We start from the raw sequence: 16,304 nt of genomic DNA on the forward strand, positions 1-16,304 counted from the left end.
AACAAGTGGCATGAAAATTAAAAGAGCGTAAAGTGCAAAGCCGTGACTCCAAATATCAGAGTGGGTTAAGCGGAGCACCCCCCCACGGCTCCATCCATCCCTCCACTCCTCCACAAGGCTGCCTTTGTATACGTGAGGAATCGCCATGGCTACTGGCAGTGAACTGTAAGCCTTTCAACAATTCATCATCTCAGCCTTGGAGAACTGTATAGAAAGCTTTTGCTCACTTTACCGTCAATCTGCCCCAGCCTGTGAGAAAAAAAAAAACAACACTTCAGGAATTTCCATCTGGGCTGGGAATTAATTAAAGTCGAATTATGTGGCCGGGGCAATATTAAGACTCCCAGAGACAAATATATAACGACGCCTGCTGTTGGCGAAAGTGAATGTGAACCGTTGACACAATAAACAATGCTATGACTTATATGACCACATTTCTTAACCACAATAGAGCCTTGTAGCTGCTATCTAGGAACCTTCACATGACAATATAAGAACATTATACAGTATAGACCACTACAAATACATAGTCACAGCCAATTGCAACAATGTACTGTAATACAAGTTGGACACAGACTGCTCTAAAGTATCTCCAACTTATATCCATAGTTTTGTGCGACCACAAGCACAAGCAAAGGAGTTCCAATAAAAAGACTGTAGAACACATTGAAGCTTTTCAGCCACATTCAATAAGGAGTGAAAGCACATTTCTCATAGGAAAAATAAAAAAAATAATCTTGTTAAATTAATCAGATTACCAAAGAATGTAATGCAATATGGCCAAGTGTCGGTCCAAAACCATGACGCAACAACTGCAGCTTTGTCACGAGTCAAGAAGAGGACAATGTGGACACTATCAAATAGTTACAATAGCAACACAATGGCTTCTGTTTAACAGGCGGACAACCAAGAAGGCCAAAATGCTCCAACTGTGGAGGGTTTCACCTGCCAGGGGAGCTCTGAGGTGAAGAAAGTGTACCTTAACTTTGAATTGAGACAAAGGAATGGACGCCAGGGATGTTTTTTTTGCCTATTTATTATCATGGAAAAACATGATTCCATGATTATTATAGATGACGCAACCCATTCATTCAGACAATCATACCTTGATATGGAAACATGATCAGGAATGTCAGGCTGGCTTCTGTTGGCAAAAACAGACACTAGTTTAGAACAAATAACAAAGGTTATTGTTATATATAGTGCATAAACTGTATCAAACCAGAGTATTGAAAATTATTTCCAGATGCGACTGCGATAAGTGAAGATCTTTATTTCTAAATTGAATATTTTTGCAGCTGGAGCACAGATAACCTGTTTACGACCTTCACTGTATGATTTTTAACAGGATTAGAGCTCTCTAGACATGAACTAACACCCCTATAGTCACATTTACACTAATATTACCCAATATAGTACACATAATAAGAGACAATAAGCAAAAAGACTTGTGCTGATAGAAATGTGTTCCCTGTTTGAGTTGAGTGAGGAGTAGACAGGAAGTGACGTCTGTGTTCAGAGCTGAATACTATAATTACAGTATTTATGGTGTATTACTTGGCAGGTGTATTTAATGTCGTGGCTAATGAGTGTTACCTTAGCAACAAGCCGTGGTCTGGGGACTCCCAGCCAATCACAAAGCTGATTTCTGGGGGTGCGGAGTGTGGCGGGATCACTCTCCCTGCAACCAAGAAAGACACTTATACATTTCCATAATCTATGTAAGAAATAGATAGGAATTTTAAAAGGCCCATTACCAGTTAGTATCACTGAGTAGAGTCATGACATCATCCAAAACCTCCAGATCAACGACATCATCGTATGTTAGCAGCATCTCGTACATCTGGCTGGCGGTGGTCGTCCTTATCTATAAAAGAAGCCATCCAGGATTATTTGATGGGAAGTAAGGGAATTTCCTTTGATGCTGTCTTGATTCTTTGGGAAGTACCACAAGGAAGGAATGGCAGAGTAACATCAACAGCTGGGAGAGGATCTTCTTCCTGGCATCACCCTGGAACTGGATGAGGCCACAGTAGCTGGCAATGAAATATGTCATACAAGAACATAGATGTTATTTTTAAGAAAATTATTATTTTTTTCTGAATGTGACAAAGGGACTCACACAGAAACACAGGCGCGGAGCTTGGAGACATCTTTGGATCTCCTGATGCCTTCGCACAGTGCCAGGAGGTCCACACAGAACTGGTGACTAGTGATGCAAAACAACATAATTAACACACATTTTTGTTATACTGTACTAGAAATACATAAGGTGTTGTAGTGACACTCACTTTTCTTCTGTGGTAAAGATGTCAAAGGAGCCGTTAGACAACATCTGATTTAGCATCTTAAGGAAAGGGAGAGCGATCCTACAAAAAGAAACAAATTAAATTTGATAAAAGATGTCTAAAAAAACTTATATGAGGAAAGCAGGAAGTGAACAAATGTAACAGTTACTGATTGGAAAAGTACCAGATGGAGGGGTAGGATTTAATAAGCTTTGCTTCTTTCTACTCCTTTTGGACATGTGGAACTGTGAACTGATCGTGTGATGCATTCAATTGTAATCTGATGCATGTTCAAATGAAATAAAACCATTACCATTAAAATGCCAACCATAATAATACAATACACTGCATCCCATTCATTCATTTTCTAACGCTTTTCCTCACAAGGGTCGCGGGGGTGCTGGAGCCTATCCCAGCTGTCTTCGAGCGAGAGGCGGGGTACACCCTGGACTGGTCGCCAGCCAATCACAGGGCACATATAGACAAACAACCATTCACACTCACATTCATACCTATGGACAATTTGGAGTCGCCAATTAACCTAGCATGTTTTTGGGAGGAAACCGGAGTACCCGGAGAAAACCCACACATGCACAGGATACAAGGATGAACCAGTCATGATGTGCTATACATATCACTATATTGACACTTACTATGGTACCCATTATGTCATTGGATGGTCATATCACCTCGTACTTCGGTATGTGACAAAATAAAATAAAATTAAATTAAATTAAATTGTAAAATAAAAAAAAAACTATATTAGGAAAGCAGGAAGTGAACAAATGTAACAGTTACTGATTGTAAAAGTACCAGAATGAGGGGTAGGATTTAATAAGCTTTGCTTCTTCCTACTCCTTTTGGACATGTGGAACTGTGAACTGAATATGTGATGCATTCAATTGTAATCTGATGCATGTTCAAATGAAATAAAACCATTACCATTACAATCAACAGGAAGAGTTCAGTTTGTACCTGTCGTTGCGGACATTGTCCCGAAAGATTTTTAACAATGTGTCTCTAAAGTGTGCTAGAGCTGCATGGTCATCCTGGATCCCTCGCAGGTAGTCAAACATAGACTGGGACGAAGACAGCACCTGGAGAAGAGCATCAGAAGGACACATTTGTTACTGTGTATGAACACACTGTAACACCATGAAAAGCTACTGTATCGCAGGTTTGTTTTGTGGCTCATCAGTCCTCATCAGCACTAATAAAAAGTGTAATTTATGGTCCATACCACCACAAACTGCTTGTTTAAGTAGTTACACGCTTGCTGATTAAAAGCTTGTTAAGTAAATCACTTTTATGGGTGTCTGAACACATCCACATACGCCCCCGGGAGCTGCAAATGGACACTTCCTGGAAAGCTATTTGATGCTTTAATACAATGTGTGTGTGTGTGCCTGTGGTGTGAGAATGCTGATGTTGGCCCATGTATTGATTCAGGCCCGGCTCATTTTACAGGCAACCCTGGGCAAACATATCAATCCTGTGGGCCCCCTGAGGATGCATGTGTGGAAAAGCAAGCTTCTTTCCTTCTAGTTTGTTAACTCACTCCACCGACACAGGGACTTGGGTTTTACTTGACCTCATCTGTGCGGCTCTTAACTTGCTGTCGTTATCAGCTCCCAAAGGGTTGAGCGGAGAGAATAAATGAGTGTAATCTGAAAAAATAAAGGTCTCAAGAGATATTACTATGGACACAAGTCAAGAGGCTGGCTTCTGTTGTTATATGGCGCCCTCTGTTGGTCGATTTCTGCTCATGCACAGGGTGCTAAATTAATTTATTGGGTGGCCAGTAAAAACATTCATTCATTCATTCATTTTCTATCGCTTTTTCCTCACGAGGGTCGTGGGGGTTGCTGGAGCCTATCCCAGCTGTCTTCGGGCAAGAGGCGGGGTACACCCTGGAATTAAATTTGATAAAAGATGTCTAAAAAAACGTACATTATATTAGGAAAGCAGGAGGTGAACAAATGTAACAGCTACTGATTGTAAAAGTACCAGATGGAGGGGTAGGATTTAATAAGCTTTGCTTCTTCCTACTCCTTTTGGACATATGGAACTGCGAACTGATTATGTGATGCATTCAATTGTAATCTGATCATGTTCAAATGAAATAAAAACCATTACCATTAAAATGCCAACCATAATAATACAATACACTGCACTGTATCCCATTTAATTCATTCATTCATTTTCTACCGCTTTTCCTCACAAGGGTCGCGGGGGTGCTGGAGCCTATCCCAGCTGTCTTCGGGCGAGAGGCGGGGTACACCCTGGACTGGTCGCCACCCAATCACAGGGCACATATAGACAAACAACCATTCACACTCACATTCATACCTATGGACAATTTGGAGTCGCCAATTAACCTAGCATGTTTTTGGAATGTGGGAGGAAACCGGAGTACCCGGAGAAAACCCACGCATGCACGGGGAGAACATGCAAACTCCACACAGAGATGGCCGAGGGTGGAATCGAACTTGGGTCTCCTAGCTCTGTGGCCCCGCCCCGCCTTTAGCCTTGTTTTAGCTCTGAATGAATGTTTGGATATTGTATTTTAATGCATTGTTTACTCTGTGGTGGCATGGTGGTCGAGTGGTTAGCGCGCAGACCTCAGAGCTAGGAGACCAGGGTTCAATTCCACCCTCGGCCATCTCTGTGTGGAGTTTACATGTTCTCCCCATGCATGCGTGGGTTTTCTCCGGGTACTCCGGTTTCCTCCCACATTCCAAAAACATGCTAGGTTAATTGGCGACTCCAAATTGTCCATAGGTATGAATGTGAGTGTGAATGGTTGTTTGTCTATATGTATTTGTTTATTTATCTATTTGTCTATATGTACCCCGCCTCTCGCCCGAAGACAGCTGGGATAGGCTCCAGCACCCCCACGAGGAAAAGCGGTAGAAAATGAATGAATTAATGTTTACTCTGTTTTTACTCAACTCTATTTTTATTTCTTTTTTCTCTACTGTAAAGCGTACAGTAGAAGCTTCCTCTGAAAAGAGCTATACGAATAAAATGTATTATTATTATTATTATTATAAAATGAATGAATAAATCTGTCCATTGTGTGGAATTGTTGATTGTGTCCTGCAAAAATGGAGTGCACTACTTAACTGAAACCAGCAGAGGCGCTGTAGATCCAGACTCGACTAGTTGGATGTCTCAACTACGAAAGTGGCTCAACAAACACAGATTATTGTGCTAAGTATACCCTACTAGTCTTTTCATTAAGTGTATTTATAAATACAGTGGAGCAAACAATCTTTGAAATACATATGCCTATATTTTGAATATTTTACTACTATGAATAAAATGCTGTATCTCATTGCGACCACTAGATGACAGTGCTGACGTGTTTTGTGGCAACTTTTTCCTTTGTGACACATTTTTTTCCTTATTGTTTGAATAAAGACGTGTTTTATTGCAGTCAAGAGTGATTATTCCTACTGAAAATATTGCAATATAAGAAGACTAACAAACTGAGTACTTAAAAAAGAACCACCATTGTTGAATAGACAGTGGCGGTGGTGGTGAAAAAGAAGTTTTAAAAATACTTCAGAGATGCTTGGCAAAAAATATTTGCCATGAGTCATAGCCTTTTAAAAACACAACGTCATCTATGAGTGTGTGTGTGTGTGTGTGTGTTTGATAGAGAGAGAAAGAGCAACTCACTGTGGATTGGGTCATGCCACCCACAGACACTGTGAGGCCTAACAGGGTGTGATACTGGTACTCGGGCAGCCCCAGTAACTGGGTGATAAGAGGGAAGGCTTGTGATGGGGCGTTCCAGTTGAGACTGGCTTTGACCTCCCTGAAAGATGAGGCGAGGACATGGACAGGTGAACATGACACCACAAACAAGGTGACAAGAGGAGAGGAGATGCTCACGGTGGGAAGATGCTCAGCAGCTCCTCTTGGTGGGGGATGTGAGGTACCGCAGGCTCAGAGCAATGGAGGAGCTGCGTGAAGACGTTACCGGCGTGCGCTCTGTAGCGGTCAATCTTTTCTGCTGCCTGCCGGGCCAGGCCGCACATCATAGACTTCACCCTAAAAATAAGTCATTTACAGACATATTTCTCTTCTTTTGAAACTACAAACAAAGCAAAGACAATAAGATGTGAAGAATAATCTACTAACTGCTCTGGGAGAAGGATCTCTGGAGCAGTTCTGATCACCAGGATGGTCACATCCTTCAGGCTAGTCATGGCTGCCTCCCTCACCCTGTGGGGAATTGAACAAAAAAACAATACATGAGTGCAGTACTTCACATTACTGTACGAGAGCTTAGTTCAGCAAGAGTGAAGGGATGAATTCTGGGTGTGTATATTGCATTTTTTGACATTTTGTAAATGTTAATATGGGAGAAGAAGCTTATTATTAGAATGAACTGCAGTCTTTGCTCTTTTTTTCCCATTTTTACTGCTGTTTTTTAATGTCAACTTTATTCAAAAATAATTATTTTTGTAATTATGACTTTATTACCATACCATAATATTTTGACATTCATCTAAAATTATAACCTTTTCCACAACCTGATTTTCCAAAAACTATACTTTCACTTTGTTTTGTTTTCATTGTTACATTATTACATACGCAATAATATATGTTATATATAATATATATGTAATAATAATATAATATACAATAATATAATATATAATAATAATATATAATAATAATACATTATTACATACTTGTATTACATTATAAATGTAGCACATTATACATATTACATTAAAAAATATGTATTTTTTCTTTAGTAGTTGAATGCTACTGTAATTTTTATGCTACTAAAATGACTTTATTTTTCCGAGTAATATTAGGACATTATTACATCCCAAAATGATGACTTTTCTTGTTAGATTACAACTTTTTCTTGTTACTATGTTACCCATTATGTCATTGTATGGTCATATTACCTCATACTTCGGTACGAGGTGCATTATTTATAAAAAAAAAAACAACTTAAAACTTAAACTATATTAGGAAAGCAGGAAGTGAACAAATGTAACAGTTACTGATTTGTAAAAGTACCAGATGGAGGGGTAGGATTTAATAAGCTTTGCTTCTTCCTACTCCTTTTGGACATGTGGAACTCTGAACTGATTATGTGATGCACTCAATTGTAATCGGATGCGTTCCAATTTTTTTTTAGTTTTCTTGTTAAATTACATTTTTAGAATGTTCCACGGGCCAGCAAAAAAAGAGCTTTGGCTGGAGGCCCTGACATAGATCACATTCAAAACAGTGAGACTCAAGCTGTGACCCAATACTTTTGTCACACATAGTTAAGATTGTGTTGTTTTTAGGAATGTTAAAATATGGCTTTAAAATGTTGGCTGCACAAGTAATTTTTTTATGATACCAACATGATGATGTGATCCTGGAAAAGATGACCGTAATTCTATTTCCTTGAGGAAAAAAAATCTAAAATGTAACCAATCAAAACTAGAGATTTCATATATCGCCAGTATATCTATGTATGGAAATAAGAGTGAGAAAGAATCAGCCCATCCCATGTAGAAAAGGAGGGACCAAGTGACAAGCCTGGTGGCATTCCTGCTGCAAAGGTAAGCGTTGCCTCGGGCTACTGCTAAGACAATCATCATGCGTGTTATGTCTGTGTGGAGGGGAAGAAAGACACCAAAATGCCTAACGGGGAGGGAACATTCTCAATACCTGAGGCAAACATATGAATGGATATGAATAACTCACCACGCGCCCACGTCCCCTCTGCTGTCCATGCTGTAGTCATCCATGCTGTCCAGCAGGACGCCATACACTTCGGCTATATTGTCCGAGCAGAGAACTGAGGCAGGGGGTCCGCTGGCACAGACGCCGGCCTTTATACATACTCTGTTTAGGAAGAAAATCATGTTAGGGGTCATACACCAAAGTCACATTGTACTGCTTTCAATGCACATATTTACATCAGCATGTAGATAAGCTAAAAATAATCATACAGTGCGTATTTATTGACTGAATCTGATATTTCTGTGGCAAAAGTAACAAGTCGTGTTAGAAATATTAAGATTAAGATATGCCTTTAGTCATCCCTCAGTGGGGAAATTTGTAATATTTAATACTACTACTACTACTAATAATAATAATAGTAATTAATACTACTACAAGTCATAATAATATTGACTTGGATTTGTATAGTGCCTTTAAATGGACTCAAGAATGCCTACTGTATTATTATTACATTATTTATAATTGTATCCTTTTTTTCCGTAAATATTTTGAAAATTATTCATACTATTCTGGATATTTTCTGACAATTCTGAGGAAATAATATTGAATATGGCAATATTGAGAAAGGGTAAGACTCACTTTGGAACTCAAACTTTTTGTCAATTATGTAAAAACAATAATGAATATAGAGTGAACCCTAGTGGTGGTATGCTACATCCGTATCCACAGCCCCCCTGGGGTAGTCTGACCGACATGTGGCTGCCGATTCGTACCTACGGCCTCTCCGACTGCCATCAAATATTCATTCACATTCACACGCCAGTGTGGGCAAAACTGGGGGGAAAAGTGGGTGATGTGTCTTGCCCAGCGAGGATCAAACTGCCGACCTTCCTGAGCCACTGCTTCCCCCATATAACATCACCATGTTTTCTTGGCAAAATAATATCTAAATAAATGAATAAATAATATTAAATAAAACACAAAACTAAGAGAATGTGTCATTACATAAAATTCTTTTTCAGGAAACTGTACATCAGGGGACTCAAACACGCGGCCCGCGGGCCAAATGTGGCCCGCAGGACACTAGTTTGAGGTCCCCGCCTTGATATGAAAGTTTAATGTTAGTGCGGCCCGCACATGTTTGATATGGATGCTGTATGGTATCATGTACCCAGAAAAAATTATTACGTTTGATTAATGTTCATGTTAAAGGTTAAATAACTGTTAATAGTTATCCTCCCTATCTGTGTGGAAGTGGTAAGTTTTTGGCTATTTAAGTTTAAAGGAAATAACTTGAAGGCTACCGTTTAGGTCGCTAGCTCTCTAGTTTGCGAGTTAGCATGTGTCTCAAGACCCTGCAGTTGCGCAATATGTTAAAAAAAAGTAAAAAAAGTATAAATGTGACTATAGTCGTGTTTTGTCATGTCTACAGGGCTCTAATAATGCTTTGTGAATTTTAATCTGAAAAAAATAATTTGTCTACCCACCAACTATATGTGGTTTCTTAAGTTTTTATTCTTTGCCGTTTTATTATTATTATTATTATATTTATTTATTACTGCTTGATTGATTTTCTTTATTCTTGATTTGTTTATTTATTTTTCATCTTATTTTGTGCAGAAAAATAAAAATTAAGATATTTGAGAACAGTAGAATGTTTTATCAGAGCTTTTATTGTAGAAAATCGGAACCAAAACACTGAAAAAGTTTGTATATTTTTCTGTTTTTAAATAAATGCGTTTTTTTTTTTTTTGAAAACCTGATGCGGCCCAGCCTTGCCCAGACCCTAGCTCCAGTGGCCCCCAGGTAAATTGAGTTTGAGACCCCTGCTGTACATAAATAAAATAGTTATTTTAAATATTATTTTAATATAAATATATTATATATTTAAAACTATTATTTAATTCCAGTGTGATTTTTTTCCACTTACTTTAGCATGTCCATTTATTTATTCTCTGATTGCACAATTTTCTTTGCATTTATTATTGGAAGCAGCATATGAAAAATTATAAAAAGCCTAAAACGCATTGCGTCTGTAAGTTTGAAAAAAAAACTGTATTTAAAAATCTAATGTGATTAAATAGAAACTGAGAGGAGTTGGGTACAATTGGACTGACACGTCATTCAGGTCCTGCAGGTAATGTCAGTCAGGTGTTTATTTTAGCCTCAGTGAAGCTCGCACACAGCAGAGCAAACAACAGAGGAACACAAGGAGCCTTTTGAGAGATATGCTTTCAAACAACACCAAAAATAAATAAAAATCAAAACCGAATAAAACAAGAAAAAGCTCACTGAGCCACAGCTCGGATGGCATCCCTCCTGGCCTCTGGAAAACGCCCCTCACTCTGACATGCGGCGTGCATCCACCGAAGACCCTCTAGGATCTAGAGAGATGCATACAATAAGCTCACGCTGCAACACTTCAATGTCAATGATGTGTGTGTGTGTGTGTGTGTGTGTGTAATGATGTGTTGACTTTAGGCGCACCTGCTTCAGTTTACCGTGGATCATAAAGCTTGGCAGACAGCCGAGGGCAAGGGCAGAGCCGCAACGGGTGAGCATCTGTTGGCTCTTCAGCTCGTCGATGTACTGAGACACGAGGACACCTAAGCACATATACACTTGGAAGGTCACGTTTGTAACGCTTACTACGCTGCTGCATATGACTGCCTCTGGGCTGATGGGAGTGACTTGAAGCAGAAATGGGTTAAGGGCAAAGACTCTTGTATAATACATGGAAGGAAAAAAGTAAACAAACATTCATTCATTCATTCATTTTCTACGAGGGTCGCGGGGGTACTGGAGCCTATCCCAGCTGTCTTGGGGCGAGAGGCGGGGTACACCCCGGACTGGTCGCCAGCCAATCACAGGGCACATATAGACAAACAACCATTCACACTCACATTCATACCTATGGACAATTTGGAGTCGCCAATTAACCTAGCATGTTTTTGGAATGTGGGAGGAAACCGGAGTACCCGGAGAAAACCCACGCATGCACGGGGAGAACATGCAAACTCCACACAGAGATGGCCGAGGGTGGAATTGAACCCTGGTCTCCTAGCTGTAAACAAACATATCTAAGTAATAACAGTGGGTAGGATGGAAATCTGTTGATGATAAAATGTATTATGTATATACATCCATCCATTTTCTATGCAGCTTATCCTCACAAGGGTCACGGGTATGCTGGAGCCTATCCCAGCTGAAGTGGGGTGAGAGGCGGGGTACACCCTGGACTGGTCGCCAGTCAATCACAGGGCACATATAGACAAACAACCATTCACACTCACATTCATACCTATGGACAATTTGGAGTCGCCAATTAACCTAGCATGTTTTTGGAATGTGGGAGGAAACCGGAGTACCCGGAGAAAACCCACGCATGCACGGGGAGAACATGCAAACTCCACAACAGGAGATTCAAACCCAGGTCTTCCCAATGTCCTGACTGTGTGGCCTGCATGCTAACGACTCGGTCACCGGTTTTTTGTTAAAAAGCTGTTTACATTACTTCAGTGAATATGCGTATCATTGTGTTAGCCTGAGTTCTTACCCTGAAACTGATGTCATTTTAAAAATAAACAACAGTAGCGGCTGCATGGTGGTTGAGTGGCTAGCACGCAGCCCCACACAGCTAGGAGACCTGAGTTCGATTCCACCCTTGAATATCTCTGCGTGGTGTTTGCATGTTCTCCCTGTGCATGCATGTTTTTTCTCCGGGTACTCCGGTTTCCTCCCACATTCCAAAAACATTCATTCATTCATTTTCTGCAGCTTATCCTCGCGAAGGTCACGGGTATGCTGTAGCCTATCCCAGCTGACGTGGGGTGAGAGGCGGGGTACACCCTGGACTGGTCGCCAGCCAGCCAATCACAGGGTACATATAGACAAACAACCATTCACACATTCATACCTATGGACAATTTGGAGTCGCCAGTTAACCTAGCATGTTTTTGGAATGTGGGAGGAAACCGGAGTACCCGGACAAAACCCACGCATGCACGGGGAGAACATGTAAACTCCACACAGAGATGGCCGAGGGTGGAATTGAACTCGGGTCTCCTAGCTGTGAAGTCTGTGCGCTAACCACCCGACCACTGTGACTCCACATATAATTTGGTGACTCCAAATTGTCCATAGGCATGAATGTGAGTGTGAATGGTTGTTTGTCTATATGTGCCCTGTGATTGGCTGGCGACCAGTCCAGGGTGTACCCCGCCTCTCACTCGAAGACAGCTGGGATAGGCTCCAGCACCTGCCGTCACCCACCGTCACCCGCCTTGTGAGGATAAGCGGTAGAAAATGAATGAATGAATGAATAAATTAATGAACAACAGTAGCAAGCTAAAAAAAAACACACTCTGCTTCTCTGAGTCAGCCTGGCCGGGCTGGTCCTGGTCATGGTAGTACTCCTCACACAAGGCCGTCAAGGCACACACCACAGCAGCCTGTTGGCACACAAAAGCCCCAACAGTAAACAAACCTGTCACACTATTACTCCATGTTAGTCATTACCATGATGCTATCCTTGGCGCCGCTAGAAACCAAATGCAGAGTCTTGATGGTGTCGTCAATAAGCCACTGCCAGCCGGCTAGAACCCAATACACGTGGTCAGTGACACATAGTATGGGCCACTATTTCAACTAAATGACTTACTGATTACTGGGTCGGTCTTGAAGGGCATTTTGGACAGGGAAAGCTTTTCAATAAGCCTGCACACTAAAAAAAAGCATTACTCATATTAGCTTCAGGTGATATTTCCTTTTTTTTTTTTTTTAATAAAGAATCACTTACTCGCTGGTCTCATCAGCTCTCCACCATATCCCCTACAAAACATAAGGAAAACATTATTATGTTTTCTTACCATGCAATCATCGGAATTCATTCATTCATTCATTTTCTACCGCTTTTCTCACGAGGGTCGCGGGGGTGCTGGAGCCTATCCCAGCTGTCTTCAGGCATGAGGCGGGGTACACCCTGGACTGGTCGCCAGCCAATCACAGGGCACATATAGACAAACAACCATTCACACTCACATTCATACCTATGGACAATTTGGAGTCGCCAATTAACCTAGCATGTTTTTGGAATGTGGGAGGAAACCGGAGTACCCGGAGAAAACCCACGCATGCACGGGGAGAACATGCAAACTCCACACAGAGATGGCCGAGGGTGGAATTGAACCCTGGTCTCCTAGCTGTGAGGTCTGCGCGCTCACCACTAGACCACCGTGCCGCCCATCATCGGAATTATTTATTTTTATTTCACCCTACCTGTACTGTTTCTTGTCTTGTAGCTGAAAGTAGGTCACACACATGATAGTTAGCAAAAATGTAAGTTATGACCCTATAATTTGGAGCGTGCGTTACCTTTTGATGAATGTCTTTCAATGCCTCTACACATTCTGAAGGAATTATTTCCACTACGCTCCTTTTGGAAAGTTAAAACAAATATTTAGAAATGGATTTTGCTTTAAAGCCATGCATGTATGTGTAGTATCTTATTAAACATCAACCTGTTGGTGTGCAGGCCCAGTCTGGAGAGCGCATGTGTGACCTCGGCGCACGCCAAAATGGCTCCATGGCGACCGTGAAGGTCAGGAGCCACTGCCATGTGCAACAGTCGCGGCAAAACTGCAACCAAACAAGTGCAATTAGTTTTAAATAATTGTAGTGTTGAGTCAAAAATGTGCATGTTGAGGAATTTAGCCTTGAAGGGAACGAGTATGTTGACATTGTTTACCTGATGTCGCCATGTAATCAGGGTCTTGAGGCGTCAGGTTGTGGAGGGCTTTGGATGTAAGCTCCCGAATGGCACTAAAAACACATTAAAAAAAAACACCCACTTGTCCTCATTCGGGTCATGGGTAAGCTGGAGCCAAAACCAGGGTACACACTGGACTGGTCGCCAACCAATAACAAGGCACATATTACAGTGGTGTGAAAAATTGTTTGCACACTTCCTGATTTCTTACTTTTTTGCGTGTCTGTCACACTTAATACACACTTAACATTGAACCTAATAACTGGTTGGGCCACCCTCAGCAGCAACAACTGCAATCAAGCGTTTTAATAACATGCAATGAGTCTCTTACAGCACTGTGGAGGAATTTCAGGACACTCATCTTTGCAGAATTGTTGTCATTCAGCCACAATGGAGGCTTTTCCAGCATGAAGCTCCTTTTTAAGGTCATGCCACAGCATCTCAATAGGATTCAGGTCAGGACTTTGACTAGGCCACTCTAAAGGTGGACTTCCTTGTGTGTTTTGGATCATTGTCCTGCTATAGAACCCAAGTTGGTTTCAGCTAGAGGTCACCAACCAGGTCTTGAAGTAGCAAAAAAGCCCTACACCATCACACTACCACCACTATATTTTACTGTTGGTATATTGTTCTTTTTCTCCATGAGTCTCTAACAGCGCTGTGGAGAAATGTTGGCCTACTCATCTTTGCAGAATTGTTGTCATTCAGTCGCAATGGAGGGTTTTCCAGCATGAAGCCTTTTTAAGGTCATGCCACTGCATCTCAATAGGATTCAGGTTAGGACTTTGACTAGGCCACTCCAAAGTCTTCATTTTGTGGACTTGCTGGTGTGTTTTGGATCATTGTCCTGCTGCAGAACCCAAGATGGTTTCAACTTGAGGTCAGAAAAAGATTGCCGGACATTCTCCTTCAGGGTTTTTTTTGGTAGAATTCATGGTTCCATTTATCACAGCAAGTCTTGAATCAACAAAACAGTTCCAGACCATCACACTACCACCACCATATTTTACTGTTGGTATGACGTTTTTTTTTCTGAAATGTGCGGTTACTTTTGTGATGCCTTGCTGTTCTTTGGATGTTGTTGTGGGGTCTTTTGTGACCTCTTAGATGAGTCGTCACTGCACTCTTGGGTTCATTTTAGTTGGCCGGCCACTCCTCGAAAGGTTCACCACTGTCCCATGTTTTTGCTATTTGTGGATAATGGCCCTCACTGTGGTTTGCTGGAGTCCCAAAGCTTCAGAAATGGGTTTATAACCTTTTCCAGAATGATAGATCTCAATTACTTTCTTCCTGATGGAGGGGTAATCACTTTGTGTTACAAGGCCATGTAGGTTTAGATTTTTTTTCTCCCTTCATAATAACAAGTTTCATTTAAAAACTGCATTTCGTGTTCAGTTGTGTTGTCATTGACTGACATTTAATTTTATTTGATTATCTGAAACATTTAAGTGTGACAAACATGTAAAAAAAAATTAAAAATCAGGAACACTTTTTTACACCACTGTAGACTCACACTCAAATTCAATTTACAGTCTCCAATGAACCTAACATGTATATTTTTGTCATTTAGGAGGAAGTCAGAGTACCTGGAGAACATGCAAACTCCACACAGAGATGCCGAAACGGAGATTCAAACCCTCAATCTCCTGACAGTGAGGCAAACATGCGAACCACTCAGCCAATAAACTAAACTAAAAAAATAAATACATTTTAAAAAGCTGAAAATGTACTTACCTATCCCAGTGGTTGATCTTCATGGCTACTAAGTGATCAATCATGGCTCTGGTGTATTCTGGAAAACTGGCGATGTAAACACTTGGGGGGGACACCAAAACAATAATTAGCATACACAGAAAACATAAAAACTTTCCAATTGGGCATAAAGTCATTCCTTGCCGCTTTGTCCTGGCTTCACTCTGTCACGTTTTTTTTTAACTATATATTGAATAGATTGAATATAACCTATTTCTGGTGAAAACATGCATATTTGTGGCAAATATCATGTGTTGTTGTCTAAAATAAGCATTTTCAAGCATAAAAATTGACTAAAATGCAAATATAAGGCGTTCAGAAGATGCTCGGAAATATATATGTAATATTCCACACTGGTCACTAGGTAATGGTAATGGTTTTATTTCATTTGAACATGCATCAGATTACAATTGAATGCATCACATAATCAGTTCACAGTTCCACATGTCCAAAAGGAGTAGGAAGAAGCAAAGCTTATTAAATCCTACCCCTCCATCTGGTACTTTTACAATCAGTAACTGTTACATTTGTTCACTTCCTGCTTTCCATAATACAGTTTAAGGTTTTTTTTTGTTTTTTTTTGTTTTTTAATAATGTACCTCGTACCGAAGTACGAGGTGATATGACCATACAATGACATAATGGGTACCATAATGACTGTCAATATAGTGATATATATATATATATATATATATATATATATAGCACATCATGACTGCTTCAAGACTCTTCATCCTTGTATTTAGGTGTCGCTAATGTTACTGTAACGTTCGGTGAGGCATAAAAAGACC

General features: G+C 40.5%; 1 protein-coding gene across 1 annotated transcript in view; it reads right to left on the minus strand.

Moving 5' to 3' along the window:
• Positions 1 to 1,010: 1,010 nt before the first annotated feature.
• The window catches only part of tbcd (tubulin folding cofactor D), a 36,874-nt gene continuing 21,580 nt past the window's right edge, over positions 1,011 to 16,304 (minus strand). The window contains exons 18-39 of the mRNA XM_058049828.1: positions 15,496 to 15,576; positions 13,741 to 13,814; positions 13,514 to 13,631; positions 13,368 to 13,428; positions 13,272 to 13,294; positions 12,793 to 12,824; positions 12,655 to 12,717; positions 12,513 to 12,589; positions 12,358 to 12,445; positions 10,482 to 10,600; positions 10,287 to 10,378; positions 8,016 to 8,156; positions 6,438 to 6,521; positions 6,189 to 6,347; positions 5,973 to 6,111; positions 3,264 to 3,385; positions 2,292 to 2,369; positions 2,123 to 2,209; positions 1,949 to 2,036; positions 1,758 to 1,867; positions 1,597 to 1,681; positions 1,011 to 1,144 (exon numbers count right to left, since the gene is read on the minus strand). Coding sequence (XP_057905811.1) covers positions 1,133 to 1,144; positions 1,597 to 1,681; positions 1,758 to 1,867; positions 1,949 to 2,036; positions 2,123 to 2,209; positions 2,292 to 2,369; positions 3,264 to 3,385; positions 5,973 to 6,111; positions 6,189 to 6,347; positions 6,438 to 6,521; positions 8,016 to 8,156; positions 10,287 to 10,378; positions 10,482 to 10,600; positions 12,358 to 12,445; positions 12,513 to 12,589; positions 12,655 to 12,717; positions 12,793 to 12,824; positions 13,272 to 13,294; positions 13,368 to 13,428; positions 13,514 to 13,631; positions 13,741 to 13,814; positions 15,496 to 15,576 — 1,933 coding nt within the window. The 3' untranslated portion in view covers positions 1,011 to 1,132. The remainder of the gene's footprint in view (positions 1,145 to 1,596; positions 1,682 to 1,757; positions 1,868 to 1,948; positions 2,037 to 2,122; positions 2,210 to 2,291; positions 2,370 to 3,263; positions 3,386 to 5,972; positions 6,112 to 6,188; positions 6,348 to 6,437; positions 6,522 to 8,015; positions 8,157 to 10,286; positions 10,379 to 10,481; positions 10,601 to 12,357; positions 12,446 to 12,512; positions 12,590 to 12,654; positions 12,718 to 12,792; positions 12,825 to 13,271; positions 13,295 to 13,367; positions 13,429 to 13,513; positions 13,632 to 13,740; positions 13,815 to 15,495; positions 15,577 to 16,304) is intronic.

This window comes from Doryrhamphus excisus, chromosome 15, assembly GCF_030265055.1.
Source record: "Doryrhamphus excisus isolate RoL2022-K1 chromosome 15, RoL_Dexc_1.0, whole genome shotgun sequence".
Taxonomy (NCBI): domain Eukaryota; kingdom Metazoa; phylum Chordata; class Actinopteri; order Syngnathiformes; family Syngnathidae; genus Doryrhamphus; species Doryrhamphus excisus.